Genomic DNA, 15,751 nt, shown 5'->3' with positions numbered 1-15,751 from the left:
CAGTTTAAGTCATTTGTGATGGCTTTCCTCATGAACCATGGGAAGCATGCACTGCAAGTGCTTAACCCAGCAATGGATACACAGTGTTGGTCAGAGGACAGTTTTTAGCAGGTGTACACAATACCATCATGCCCATCCCAGGGCAGGTGTTCCTCTCCTCTTAGTTTCTTCTGGCCAGTGCCACCCAACATCATCCTCTCCTTGACTGTCTCTTAAGCACTCTCTATCTCTCCAGATCATCAGGAGCTTCAGAAAGTCCTTGCTAGAATCTTGCTAGATGCTCAGTATAAAAACAACAAACAAAAATACAAATAGTGGCCCAGCCCCTTACAGGAGTAGAGTATCTGCAAATGCCCATGTAATATGCCAAGACAGAATAAGCCCAAGTAACCACTTAAACTGACAACACTATTCTTGCCCCCAGGAACCCATGACTAATGACCAAATGAACTGTGCAGGCTGTAATTGCTGCTGGAATGCTTCAGAGACTAAGATCCCCAGCGACCACAGTAATCACAAGAATAAATGTGCCTACAAACCCTAGAGATCTGGCTGAGACTCTAGGGGTCTATGACTACTAGACTATGCAGAAACCAGGACAAGAAGCTGTCATTGTTTAGACCACCAACCCCCCAGGGGGCTTTCAGACCTGTTTCCATGGCCGGCTGGTGCCAGCTATAGAGTCCAACATTAGACCTGAGTTACGGTAAGAGAATGGTTTTCTTAGGAAGTTGGCCAGGCATACAAAGCCGTCTTTCCCCACTTTCCTCAGGCACACACCCAGCACTAAGACCACACCTTCTACAAGGGACTTTGGCACAGCCTAGGACCTTGTTTCTCCCCTCTTCACGGTTTTACCCCATTTCTTCTTTTTTGTTATTTTTGGGGTCCTCCGTGGTTCTTGCTGTTTTCCCAGTCTACCATAGGTGGCCATGATATGCCAGTTTCACCCAGAATAAGAGAGAGCTGAGGAGTGTCCGTCCACACCTGCAGCACTCTGCGCTGTTAAACAAGAGGAATCAAATAACCCAGTTCATTTTTTCAAAGCTACTGCTTCAATAGCAGTAGGAGAAAAAAAGATTAGCTAATACCAGAGAGAGACATAGGAAATAGGAGGATGGACTTGCTGCACATCTTTTACTAATCACTTTCCTTGATGTGCTGTAACGATACATCCTGTACAGGAAAATTGTCCATCAACACTGTTATATCAACAAAGCAGTGATGTGCCAAACCTACCTCTCTTCTGAGATTTGGGATCTCAATAGCTTCCACCGGACCCCCAGGGTTTCTCTGTGTGGCTCTGGCTGTCCTAGAACTCACTGTGTAGATTGGACTGGCCTCAAATTCACAGAGATCTGCCTGCCTCTACCTCTCAAGTGCTGGGACTAAAAGTGTGAGCTATCACTGCCCAGCAGTCTGTTGGCTTCCATTTCTTCAATCTCATAAGCAGCTTCTAGGCTGTTCCAATCCTTTCCACTAAACTGTTACTCATATTCTGTCTCTTTCTTGACCCAGGCTGTTGAATTCATTCCCTCCCTCTCCTCCCCCTTCTCCTCTTCCTCCTCCTCCTTTTCTTCTTCCTCCTCCTCTTCCTCCTCCTCCTTTTCTTCTTCTTCCTCCTCCCTCTCCTCTTCTTCCTCTTCCTCCTTTGGCTCGTGTGGGAGCGGTATATGTGGGTGAGTGTGTCTTGTATGACAGAAGTGATAATAGGTGTCTTCCTCTATCACTCTCCTTATATTTCAAAACAGAGTCTTCCTGAGCACGGTGCCCGCTGATCCAGTTAGACTGGTTACCCAGGATGACCCGGGACCCACCTGTCTCCCCATGCACCTGGTGTTGGTGTCACAGTTGTGCCCTTTGTGTTTCTGTAAGGGTGCTAGGGGTCTGAATTGAGGTCTTCGTGACTACACAGCAAGCACTTTGTACAGCCAGCCATCTCCCCAGCTGTGCGATGCCCAGTTCAGTTGAACAAAACGGAGTCCTGCTTGGGAAAGGGGTCATTCAAATGAAAGAAGGAACCAGAAGCAAACAGAAAGCACGCTCTGGGGCAGCTCACAATGAGGAAGACGGGATGTGGGGTGGGCATGGGAATGTGAGGATAGGTACTTGTCAGGAAAGGCCAGGAAAGGCTCTCTGAGGAGCTGACAGTGGAACAGAGATGGAAAGGAAGTAAGGGGCAGCCAAGACAGATCCCAGGAAAACAAAGGAAACAGAATGTGTAAACGCTTGAAGCTGAAGTTCACTTCCTGTATTCCTGGGGCATCGAGGAAGCCTGCACACCCGCAACAGTGCGGGGAGAGTGACAGGCGTGGTAAAAAAAGGAATCCATGAACAGCCTATAGCTCAGGCCAAGTTCTCAACCAGTAGACAGACCCTCTCAGTGACTGGGCCCTGGGCACTCTATACTCCTGGCTTGTGTCCCATGAGCCTAGTAAGCTGAAGGGAAGGGCACACACAGCCAGAATGGCTATGAAAGGTAGTGTGATCTGGGCATGGTGGCACTCACCTGTAAATCCAGCCCTTGGGAAACAGAAACAGAACCTGCTTTCCTTTGGTGACACAGGTATCGCACCACCATGGTGCTGTTGCAAGGGTGTCATATGTAAAGCAACTGACCCTCAAGAATGCTACACAAATCGTAGTTAACCAGAGCTTCTAAGCGGGCGAATTCGTCAGGCAACAAGTGATAGCAGAGCCTCTGCCCCATGCCAGCAGACAAGACAGTGGGTAACTTATCTGGATGGAGGCATGAAGGGCCATGATGCCAACAACTTGACAGGGGCTGCTTGGCTCTCCAAACCAAACTTGCTTCTTTGCTTGTGGTTGGTTGGTCGGTCTTTGAGACAGGGTCTCAGGTAGTCCAGGCTAGACTTGAACTATGTCAAGCTGGCTTTGAACTCCTGATCCTACCTCAGTTTTCTAAGTGCTGTTACAGTTGCATGCCATCACACTCAATTGCAAACAGATCTGTCTTTTGCCCTTCCAAGTTGTCTCCCTCCCGGCCCCTGTACAGACACAGTAAGGGAGCCCTAGGGAGCTTAGCATGGTCCTGCCTAAAGTTCCAGGAAATGCCACCTGCTGTCATCGATTGAGGCCTTGCTCAAGACTCACTCCCTGACAACTAGGCCCCCTTCAGCCTCAGGGATCACTTGATATCCCTGTTTTGAGACAGGCTCATATTTAAACAATTCTACCACACCAGGCAGTGTATTTTGTTCCTGATATGAACATTAAAAGGATAAGTCATTTTAAATAAGAACATGAAACTGCACATTACCCCATCTGGTAACACAAAAGTATAAAAACATGAAAAACTAGGGGTGTGTCCTGAGCTTCAGGGACATCAACCTCTTCTATAGAGACCAAGGACTTGGGGGATTTGCATTCCCACTGCCCCAACCAACACCAAAACTTCAGAGTTCTTGGGAGCTTTTAGGCGTTCTCTTCCTGTAAGAATACCAAATGCATCTATTGTGCTGGTGACACATCAAAACCAGCCAGACTCCAAATCTGTATCTTTCTGAACTCAGCAGAAAGATACAAGAGTCCTGTCTCTGCCTCCTGAGGTAGCCCAGAGACATTCTCCCGTCTGTTTCTCCTATGCAGAAAGATGGCACTGATGAGCTCTAAGGAGAGACTTCCCAGGCTCTCCTGGGGCGTGACAAAGGGACCGTCTCGACTCCTGGACTCGCTCTGGGCTTCCCGCCCCCCGGGGCTCCCCTCGCTCCGCCCCACGCACCGCCTAGTTCCGCAGGTCTCCAGTTCCCGCCCCTACGAGTGGAGCCCCGCCCTCCCCAAGTCCCCGCAACCGGTGAGCTGGGGGCGGGGCGCGCGGAAGGCGGAGCCGAGCAGGGGAATCCTCTCTGCTTTCGCCGCGGGCCAGCAGAGCCTCCCGGCCGTCCAAGGGCCCCAGCTCTGGGAGCGGCGGAACCCCGACGAGCCGAGTCTGCAGAAGCCCCCGCGGTCTGTGAGCCGGTGTCGTCCCAACTCGCTGGCAGAGATCCGCCTCGGCCTTCCAGGCCCCACGGTTCCCTAACCGGACGGTCGCCCGCGCGCCATGCAGCCGCCGCCCGCCCCGCGCGCGTAGGCGCTCGCCACAGGCCATGCTGCCCCTTCTCGCCGCGCTACTGGCCGCCGCCTGCCCGCTGTCGCCGGCGCACGGCGGGGCCACGGGTGCGCCCGGCCTGGCCGGGACGCCCCCAAACGCCTCGGCCAACGCGACCTTCACCGGCGAACACTCCGCCCCACGTCTGCTGGCATCGGCGGCATCGGCGCCCCCGGAGCGCGCGGGCCCAGAGGAGGCTCCGGCGGCGCCCTGCAACATCAGCGTGCAACGACAGATGCTGAGCTCGCTGCTCGTGCGCTGGGGCCGCCCGCGGGGCTTGCAGTGCGACCTGCTGCTCTTCTCTACCAACGCGCACGGCCGCGCCTTCTTCGCCGCCGCCTTCCACCGCGTCGGGCCGCCGCTGCTCATCGAGCATCTGGGGCTGGCGGCCGGCGGCGCGCAGCAAGACCTGCGCCTGTGCGTGGGCTGCGGCTGGGTGCGCGGCCGCCTGCGGGCTCCCGCCGGGGCTCCCACCGCGCTGCCTGCCTACCCCGCGGCCGAGCCCGGGCCGCTGTGGCTGCAGGGTGAGCCTCGTCACTTCTGCTGCCTGGACTTCAGCCTGGAGGAGCTGCAGGGCGAGCCAGGCTGGCGGCTGAACCGCAAGCCCATCGAGTCCACGCTGGTGGCCTGCTTCATGACCCTGGTCATCGTGGTGTGGAGCGTGGCCGCCCTCATCTGGCCGGTGCCCATCATTGCCGGCTTCCTGCCCAACGGCATGGAGCAGCGCCGGACCACCGCCGGCGCCCCCGCGGCCGCTCCCGCAGCCGTACCCGCGGGGACTACCGCCGCCGCCGCCGCCGCTGCTGCTGCAGCTGCCGCGGCCGCGGCCGTCACCTCGGGGGTGACTCCCAAGTGACCCCTGCTGCCCCGCGTCCGCGCTGTGTAGGCGCTCGCACGCGCCTTCCTCGCCGGAGACGCGGCAGGTGCGCTTCGTGCTGTCCTTAGTGTCCGTCCTTTTCCCGGGAGGGGACCGCAGAGAGGCCCAAATGAGGTGGGAAAGGGAGGTTTGTGCTGAGGTTCTGGTTCGGAAAAGCAAGGGCAAGCTCTCGGGCTGAAGGGTGGGATCCACGCGTGACTCGAGGACACGAGGGAAACGGGCTCTTTCCCCTGCAGCACCCCTCCCTGTGCCCACATGCCCTTTATTTATGGCAGAAAGTGACCAGATCCTGTGTATTTGTTTTATATATTTAATAACTGTTTTAAATGAAAGTTTTAGTAAAAAAAAATACAAAACAAAAAGATTCAACTGCTAAAGCTGCAGTAACAGGAGCTCTTTGTATCTGAATGTAGTAGTTGTACTTGAAGCTTCTTGTTTGCTTGTTTTTTTAAAGGGTGGGGGGGCAAGGGAAGATTTGACACGGATTTATTGTTATTGCTTACAAAAGAACTTTATGAATCTTTTCCAAGTCGATATATTCAGTGACATGGCCTGGTGGGCGTTTCTTCTTGTATTAATGTGGTTTTCTGGCTTTTAATACAGACATTTTCCTCCAGAAATGTGTATGTTTCCTTTATTTACTTTTGGGAAAGGGATCCGTGATGCAAATGAATCATGAAGAAATTCCTGAAAAGAGAGGCGCCATCTGTCTTCCTGGCTAGGACAGGTGAAATCACTTTCAGAATGGTTCCAATGGGATTTGCCTATCGGTTCACTGGGCCCCAGAACACATATGTCCTTCCTACGGGGCAGAGGCTCACAGTGCTTGGCATAGTTTGTTTTCACATGGTGTCCAGGAAAATCAATAAATAGTTGTGTGAGCGAAGTGTCTTTCACAGAACTACCTCAGTCGGTATGGTGAATATACTGTTCATGTATATTTTCTTGCAGGGGCCCACTCACTCCTGAATGCACCTGTGTGGGGGAGTCAGAGTCAAGTGCCTTCTCCAGTCACTCTCCACTTTAGTTTTTGTATTGGTCTCTCTCTCTCTCTCTCTTTCTCTCAACACAAAGCAGGCAGATTCAGCTAGACTGGCTGGTCAGCATCCTCCTGTCCCTGTCTCCCTAGTACCGAGATTATAAGTATATACCACTCAGATTGGCTTTTCACATGAATGTTGGAGATACGGACTCAGGTCCTCCTGCTTGAGTGTCTGCACTTTACTGAACCGTCTCCCCAGCCTTGGAAATGGCTGCTTGTAAGACATAGATTGCATTTTGTTTGGTCACTTAAGCAGATGGCATGTTTCAAATGCTAGTATCAAATTCTGAGACTTTTATTTAGCATTAACAAGGTTCTCGCTAAAAGGTAACAAATAGCTGTCAATCGCAGCTGTTTCTTCACTCCTTGTTTCTGTGGTAGTGTCTGTTACGTGATAGATTCTTTGAGTTTTTGGCAGAGCAGAGGTCCTGATACAGCTTAATATAAAAGTCAATTTAAGGCGTTTAAGTATTGTAATCCCAGCACTAGGGAACCTGACGCAGTTGAGGCTGCCCTGGATTACATAACGAGGCCCTGTCAAAAGAAAGATGCTTCCCTTTGCTTCACCTCATACATGCTTTTGAAACATTAAACTATAATTCTCGAATTATAGTTCTCAAAATACGGTTCTTGGGCCAGCAACATCAGCATCAGCTGGAGATGGACCCACTTAGGGCCACAGAAGTGAGAACCCGATGACGTATAACTCCCTAAGGGATCCAAGTGTGTTTCAAGTTTGCGATGTGCTGTGTGTTTGCAGAAGGGAGTCTTCAGCTTCATGGCATCTCTGTTTATCTTGAGGTCTCTATCAAGTTAAGTAAGATGTTTTCTTCTCAGGAGTCTGAGAGGCTATGATAGCCCCGTGGCTTTAGCAGCCCTTCTGGCTCCTTGTGGTCCAGGGATGCCTCTGACAGAAGCCAGGCGCTGAGGGTAGAGGGGGATCTTTCTCTGTTTCCTAGTCAGGTCACTGAAGATGCTCAGATCACTGGTAACCTTTACTAAACCAGGTAGGGCGGGAACTTCACTCCTTTCAGGATCTGGTAATTACCAGAGACAAGCAATAATTACTAATTTTGATCAGTTTTAGTATCATAGTGCTTGTAATTTCATGAGGCACAGAGAGTATTTTTGGTATAGTATACACACACACACAAATTTTTTTTCTAAGACAGAAACTAATATTCAGAGAACTTTGGCTTCTTGCCTATAATCACACAGCTAAGACAGAAGTGAGATGAAACCCAAGACTTCTGCCTCCTTGGTGGTTTTTTTTTTTTTTTTTTTTGCTAAGAGCTTCCTTTCCCAGGAGAATACAGAGCTAGCCATTCAAGGTCTGCCCCTCTGTTGGCCTGCACTGCCATTGGCTAATTTGTACAGCTACAAACTCAGAGAAGCCAGGCTGTATTAAATAAGACACCTGGGCACTTAATGGGACTCTGACCTGTGTATGTACCTGATTTACACATACATACGTGTTTAGGTTTATCTTCCCAGTGAATATATTTTAAAGATGGGTTTAAAATATCAGCATATGGGGCTGAAGAGATGGCTCAGTGATTAAGAGCACTCACTACTTACTGAGATAATCTGAGTACCCTGCACCCATGTTGGGCGGCTCACAGGTCTGACATAGTCTTCTGACTTCCCCAAGCACTCCCACAAATGTGGCAGGAACACAGACACACAGACACACACACACACACACACACACACACACACACACCTCTTTAACATTGGGTCTGGAGAAATGGCTCAGCAGTGAAGAACACTTACTATCCTTACAGAGGACCCAGGTTCAGTTTCCAGCATCCATACGAGAGTTCATAACCATCCATAAATTCAGTTCCAGGGGTTTTTGCTACAGGCACCAAGCATGCCCATTATGTGCTGACATACATGCAGGCAAAATACTCAATCACTATCAAATATAAATAAATATGAAATGGGGAAAAGTAAAGAATTGCTAGTAGAGACTGCAGAGAGAGAGAGAGAGAGAGAGAGAGAGAGAGAGAGAGAGAGAGAGAGACAGAGTTGATCGATGGACAAGCTAGTAGAGAATGAGGACAGAGCCTGCAAGTCCCTCTGTGCTTTAAGCACAATCACCCACTGGGTCTTCTCTAGTGGGATGTTTCTGTAGCTCTCAGACAGGAAAGGAGGTAATGGGGCTGTCGCCGACAGACTTGCATGCAGGAAGCTTTCCAATTCAGAGTTTTACGTCTCCTGGGGACAGCTTGGTTGTCAGTGATATAGTCAAGTCCTCGGGATAAACCACTACCGTGTTTAAAGGCCACTACAGAGTTCTCTGTATATGCCACCAGAGCAGTCCGGGCCCACTGGTGTCCTCAGCTGAAGACAGCTACCAGGCTCCAAACCATTCTGCCTACCTCAGGTACCTCCAATGAGTGATCAACCTGAGACATAGAAACACAGCCCTTTACCTCCCGGTCCTGGATCCTCAAGACTGACTCCCCACAGCATAGAACCTGAACTACTCCCTTCTGCTCTTTTACTCTTTCTCTTCCACAGGTAAAAACCCAAGGGCCTCCCTGGCAAGCCTCCTGCATGTTGATCTCTGTCTTCAGCCTGTGTCTAAAATCCAACCTCGACTGGCACTTTGCCTCATGACGTGTCAGGCCTTCTTGGTCACTTTTCTCACAGTTGTGACTGAGACCTAACAAGAAGCACCCTGAGGAAGGGTCTATTTAGGGATACTGGGATGGGGACAAGGAAAGGGAAGAGGTGGCAGGTGCTAGCAGCCCAGACTCCTCCAGGTCTACAGAACTGGTAGCCTTTGGCTAGACTTTTACCAGTGCCCGGTGGAGCCTTTTCCAGTCTCCCTGCCATGACTCGCTACTGGATCTTCTGCCTCCAGTCTGTCTGTCCTCTCCAGGGTTCTCCTCTTCAGCCTGGTCTTCCCTAAGTGGCATCTGCTTTTCCCATCTGCAGCTCTGGTAGTGCCGTGTGTCCAGGAAAAGTAGCAGATTCTTGCGGTGACTGGTATATAAAGATTTATTCTGCAGGGCATGGTGGCACATAACTTTAATCCTAGCACTCAGATGGCAGAGGCAGGTGAATCTTCTCTGAGTTCAAGACCAGCCTGGTCTATAAAGCAAGTTCCAGGACAGCCAGGCTACACAGAAAAACTGTGTCTGGAAAGCCAAATTTGGGCTGGAGAGATGGCTTAGCAATTAAGAGCACTGACTGCTCTTCCAGAGGTCCTGAGTTCAATTCCCAGCAACCACATGTGGCTCACAGTCATCTGTAATGGAATCTGAAAAGCCAAATATATGTGTTATATATGTGTTATATATGTTATTTATGTTATATATGTTATATACATTATGTGTTATATGTTATGTGTTATGTGTTATATGTATGTTATCTGTTATATGTTTGTTATATGTTATATGTGTTATGTGCTATGTGTTATATTATATTGTATTTTGTATTATACATTAGGTATTAGGTATTATATATTATATTATATATTATGAATTACAAAATATAAATTATATAATATGTAATTATAAATTATATGTAATAGCATATATTATATAATTATTTATTTATTTGTTGCTTATTTTTTAGTCAAGGCCCCTCTATTAATGACTTCCCTTGTCAACAAAGGAAATACCAGATAGAAATGACTTACAGTTGGATTTATTATGGTCACAGTTTCAGGAGATTTTGGTCCATCACGGTGGGACAGCCATAGCCAGCAGTCCTGTGGTGGCTATTCATGTTGTATTAGGCAAGATGCAGATATGGAAGGGAAGTATAACTGGGCTATATTTGTATACTCCCAGGACCTGCTCCATCAGCCCAGCCCCACAACTCCTAAAGGCTCCATAACTTCCCTCAGATAGCACCACCCAGACAGCACCACCGACTGAGGACTATGCATTAAAACACATAAGCCTGGGTAAGTGAGTTGGGGCAGACACTTCACATTCAATCCATAACAGTCCCTTAAGAAGTCCAGGCTGGCCTAGAATTCACTCTGTAGCCCAGGCTAACCCAGAAAAGCTCCTCTATCCTTAATCTTCATAGCACTGGAATTGTGCTATCAAACACACTTTTAAATGTTCTATAGCTGGTGTGTAGTCAGCCTCATGAGGTGCTTAAACCTATGGAAAGCCAAAGACTCAGGGTTCAGAAATGGAAGGGAGAGGATGAACAACCTTCACATCCTACAGGCTTCAGCTCCAGTCACATCAAACCCAGAGTGACTCCCCCCACTTTTGTCACACGCGTCTTGCTTTCCCTTGTGAGATTTCAGATGAGTCCGATAAGGAACAGAATACAACTCTGGAGAATGAACCACCAGTGTGATTCATCTCCTCAAGTAATAATCATGAGAAGCTTGTATTGTCTGAGTTTATCTAATGTCGGGAGTATGAAAATTAATTCAGACATACAATACATGGGCGGGACGTTGCATACAAAGCCCTGCCATAGGTAAAAGCCATGGACCTGGGACCCAGCTGTTGGGCTGGGTGTGTTGCAGGTAGGGCTCCCAGAGGCTCACTCACAATGGGAGTGAGTTCAGGCCAGGCTCAGGGCTTGCCAAGGATGGACCAAGGTATTCACCACAATCCAGATGTCATCATAATGGACCCTTACTTAGCTTCAGTATCCTAGATGCAGAACCTGAAGAAGTGTCCTATGGGGTCAGTCAGGAGAATTATGACCAAGCAGAGATGGAGTGGGTCAGAGCTGTCTCTCAGCTACCGAAGATCCATTCCAGCTTGAGCATAGATGGCGTCACATTGTCTTGCTGTGAGTCAAGAGGAATGGCCTTTTGTATCCTCAGTGGCCACACCTTCACCACCATAGGGCCCTCCACACCTTCACCACTGCTCTCCAGAGAAGGGGGCACGTGAAGGCTGCGAGCAGCCTACATTCCTCCTAGCCTCTGTGACAGGCATCTAGATGGTCAGGGTGTCCACAGCACTCGCTGTGGCCTTACGTGGCTCTTGCACGCTGTTCCCTTCTTGTTTGGGTGCGAACATGAGAGGCAAAGCTCAAAGGTGCTCTGTTAAGGCTTCACCTCCCCATTATCCACAAGCCCAGGTACTGATAGCCTTGCTCTAGGGTCCAGCACTGAGACTCAGCTGACCCTGTAACACCAGCTGTCCCCAGTGAAGTCAGAAGTTCCTGTCATTTGCCACCAATAAAAGCCCTGGATCTCTATTACTTGCTTGATACAGGAAACTCCACAGTATTGGGGGGGGGGGGCGGGGTTGCCAAAGCCACCAGCAAACTGGCAATGCCGGGAGACACCTGCCCTGCACCTGCCTTGCCACTGCTGTACCAAGGGTAAAGCATCCCCCTACCGCCCCCACAAAAGGAGGGTCACATACACCGTGAGGTAGTCACCTGATCCGGAGGGGTCACTTCTTCTCCATACTTTTTCGGGAACACAGACTCCACCTGAAGTTTATGGCCATGCTGCAAGATGACCTGCTACTATGTAGAGATTCTGCCTGGGGAACGGAAAGACACTGGAGACAGGGTGGTAGTGTTTCACAGCATTGTTAAAGGAATTGAAGGAAGGGTTGGAGAGATGGTTCCATGTTTGCACAGTGGTCTTCTAGAGGGCTGGGTTTTGTTTCCCAGTAACCATACTGAGTCTGATGGACACCCAAACTCTCTAGCTTAAAGTAAGGTAGCTGTGAGAAGGCCTGAGCACGGGCCCCCAAGGCAGCATCCTTGCCGAGTTACCCTCCCTGTGCTCTCTCCCCTGATCCCGTCTCCCGTCCTCTTCTGAAAAGGATTTCCATGGGGATGTCTCTTTCCATCTGAATTTTTGAGGATCTTCTTTTCAGGACTGCAAACTCATGCTATGCAGGAACTCACGTATTCCTCACACCAGGAAGTAAAAATAAACGTTTAGAGCCCTGTTGCAACGTGTTTAAGGTTACGCAAGCCCTAGAGAGCAGGGCTGGGACTCTGACATCTGGCTGCCCAGCCTCAGGAAAGATAGGAAATGTCCTGCCTGGTAGTGGCTTTCCAGGAATCTTTGAGGGCCTAATTTCCATGCTAGCCGAGAGGGTGTGGCAGGAGGGCCAAAGCACGAATCCCATAGGGTTCTCTCACCAGGTGGCGCTCTTTCCAGGAGGTTCAGGCTACCCTAACGGAGATCTGCTAGGGAGCGAGCAAATTGCTCTGTAGGTTCATGGCAACTGCTAGGAAAAGCCAGCCAAAGTGTGGGCCTTATGCCTTGTGGAGCTCTTCATTTAGGATGGCGAACGGGAGCACCAACAGGCTGCGCTGTTGACATGGCTCACCTACGCTCTCATAGCTTGCTACTCCAAAACTCGGCTCCCATTCAGGGCAGCAAACTGAACATCACAGCCCTTCACTGGGACTCAAGCACCCACTGTTGCCCAAACTCTGGCCCGTGGACAGGGTGCTGGCCCTCATGGGCCAGTGAAAGAGATGCATTAGGGCTGTCATTTCAGTAACGATGACCCACTGTGCAAGTCTAGCATCAGACTCCAACTGTGCAGGGTGCTAAGCCCTGCAAGAAGGGGTCTCTGGTGGCATCCTCTAGTCACTTCCCAGCAAAAGACCCTTGGGGCCCAGCATGAGTGTACCCCGAGAATGCATAACCATCCATGCTTTCAAGGAGCCCCATTCTTGTCTTCCAGTCACTGAAGTCCCGACTCTAGACTCACCTTGGATTCTGGTTTTATTTTGTTTTTATTTTGTGTGGTGCATGTGTGTGCCTGTCCGTGTGGAGGCCAGAAGCCATAGATGTTGTTCCTCAGAAACAAAGTCTCTCACTGGAACCAGAGCTTACTGGTTAGACTAGGCTGGCGCTAGCGGGCCACTGACCAACTGTCAGGAAGTCTCCTGGCTCTGTCTCCCCAGTGGTGGGATTATAAGCATTGTATCATTCTCATTATTGGTTCTTGTTTTTAATGTGAGTGCTGGGGATGGGATTTCTATCTTCAACTTTTTGCCAACTGAGCCATCTCTCCAGCCCCTGGTTTCATTTTTCCCCCTTAAGCTGTAAAAGTAAATTGTCAGTTCCTGAATACACCCACAGAGTCCGTCAGTCCGCCTCTTTCTCCTCCCTCTGCTCCCTCCCCTCCCCATCCTCCTCCCTCACCTCTCCTTCCCTCTCCCTCTCTCTCAAAACTGTATTTTAACATTTAGAAATAAATGTATCGCTGTCTCAGAGAAAGTCTCTGGTAGCAGAGGCTGAGTTGAGTCTGTATGCAGGTAATTCATGATTGGTGGGCTGAGAGATGGGACAAGACAGGGAGGCATGGCGGGCACAGTCCATTGGGAAGGACGTGTAGTCAGCCCCTGGGGTTCAGGGACCAGCTTAACCCCAGCCAAGGTTCAAACACCCACCCACCAGAGGAGGGTAAGTTTTTAGATAATCCCCTCCCCAGGATCCCAAGACTGGTTTGGTCAAATTAAAACCTCGGTATTTTTAAAGGCCACTATGAATCAGATTCTTCTTCCAATTTCTTTCTCAAGATATGTGTTTATAGGAAAACTACCGATTTTTTTAATGTTGTTTTTATATTCTGCTACTTTGCTGAAAGTGTTTTTGGGTTTTTTGGTGTTTTGTTTTGTTTTACCAGATCTAAGTTTTCTGGTTGAGTATTTGTTTGAAAGTATAGACTCTGCAGACTTGTTTGACTTCTCCCTTTAGTATCCAGGTCTTTAATTTTCTACCATACCTATTGCTCTAATGTTGCCTATGGGTTGGTTATACAGAGACTTTATTGGTTGAGATATGTTCCTTATATTCCTAGTAACTTTGGAGAATTTAACATGAATGGATGTTGAATTTTGTCAGAAGCCTTTTCTAGATATGTTGAGATAATCAGGAGACTTTAGTCCCTGAGTCTCTTCAAGATGGATTATTGATTTGCATATGTTGATCAGTCCTTATATTCTCCAGAATGAAACCACCTTAATCATGGTGTAAAATTTTTCATGTGTGGTTGAATTCAGTTTATAAGTACTTTTGTGAAAATGTTTGACTTCCGCCTGGGGAATGTAGTTCATGTTAGAAGGCTTACCTAGCAGAGGCAAGCAGACTAGGGATTCCCCAGTCCTAAAGCACAATAACAAAAACATAAATGAGAAGTGCCTTTTAGTTCACATCTGTATGATTTGGGGCTAAAAAGATGGTGCAGCATCGATGGAAGGTGCTTGCCACTAAGGCTAGTGATATGAGCTCAATCCCTGGGACTCTCCAGTGATGAAAAGAGAGAATAACCTCCCACGTGCTTTGACACCCCCCACCACACACAATAAATAAATGCAATGATTTAAAAATAATAATAATCTTTGCACTTGTGCCCATCGGGAAATTGTCCTATAATTTTCCTTTTTAGTTGTGTTTTTATTTTGGTGTAAAGGGGATACTAGCTTTTTAAAATTAGTTTTATGGTATTCTTTCTCCTTCTATTGTTTGGCATGTGTATATTAGTACTTCTTTAAAGGTCTGGGGGCCAACAAGATAGCTCAGTGGGTAAAGGTACCTACCATCAAGCTGGGTGACATGAGTGTAGAACCCACATGTTAGAAGGAAAGAACCAGCTCCAGCAAATAATCCTGTGACCTCCACAGTGACTGTAGTGTACACATACACACACACACACACACACACACACACACGGGTTTGTAGAATTCAACAGTTTGGTCCTGGACTTTTCTTTGACAAGAGATTCTCTATTACTGTGTCAAATATTGTTGGTTATAAATCTATGTAAGTTGCCTGTGTGCTCTTGATTTAATTTTGTTTGTGCATGCCTAGGAATTTATCCATTTCATTCAGATTTTCCAATGTTTTTCGAAATATAGATTTTCAAAGTACTCCCTAACGATACTCTGTATTTCAGTAGACTTCGTTTAATGGTCCCCTTTCATCTCTAATTTTATTTATTAGTGTATTCTTTCTTTGGTCAGCTTAGCTAAGTGTTTTTCAATCCTGTTGATCTCTTCAAAGAACCAGCTCTTTGTTGGTTGACTTGTGGTATTGTCCTTAAGTCTCCATATTACTCAGTCCAGCTTTTACTTTCATTATTTCTTTCTTCTACTCAGTTGGTGCTTGGCTTGTCCTTGTTTTTCTAAGGCCATGAGATGCATCGCTGGGTTATTTATTTGAGTACTTTGTGATTCTTTAATATGTGTGCACAACTGTGAACTTCCCTCTCGCAACTGCCTTTGGTGTGTCCCAAAGGTTCCTTTTCTTTCAAGTTTAAGCATTTGAAAATCCCCTTGCTGACTTCTTCACTGTGTTCACACACCATCTACTTATATAGTTTTTGTAGTTTTCCTTACTATCGACTTGTAGTTTTATTCCATTATGATCTGACAAGATTAAAGAACAACAACATGAAAGCAGGAGGGACACTTGTTAGGAGGACACGCTCCATAAGGGGTAGGAGGGAAATAAGAGGGGACAGGGGATAGGACGGGGAAGGGGGGAGACATGCTCAAAATACAATATATACATGTATGACCTTGTAAAAAAATTAGTTAAAAATACATTATATACATGTGTGACCTTATCAAAGAATTAGTTGAAGATATTTTAAAAGACAAAAAAACTACATGAATATTTTAAAGACTTGTTTTATTAAAATGTGCTCTATTTTAGAAAACGTTTGTGTAGGCTGCTGAGAAGAATGGCTCTTCAGCAGCTGTTGAACAGAGTATTCTCTACTTGCTTAAATCTATTTTATCTGTAGCA

At 48.0% G+C, this 15,751-nt stretch overlaps 1 protein-coding gene across 1 annotated transcript; it reads left to right on the top strand.

The window, feature by feature from the left end:
• Positions 1–3,808: 3,808 nt before the first annotated feature.
• Tmem158 (transmembrane protein 158) lies at positions 3,809–5,605 on the top strand. Its single transcript, XM_034525057.2, has one exon. The coding sequence runs from the start codon at positions 4,107–4,109 to the stop codon at positions 4,962–4,964; it is 858 nt and encodes a 285-aa protein (XP_034380948.1). The 5' UTR covers positions 3,809–4,106; the 3' UTR covers positions 4,965–5,605.
• Positions 5,606–15,751: the final 10,146 nt, after the last annotated feature.

Source organism: Arvicanthis niloticus, chromosome 21 (assembly GCF_011762505.2).
Source record: "Arvicanthis niloticus isolate mArvNil1 chromosome 21, mArvNil1.pat.X, whole genome shotgun sequence".
Lineage (NCBI taxonomy): Eukaryota > Metazoa > Chordata > Mammalia > Rodentia > Muridae > Arvicanthis > Arvicanthis niloticus.
The sequence above is the reverse complement of the archived record's forward strand: the minus strand, read 5'-3'. Positions and strand labels throughout refer to the sequence as shown.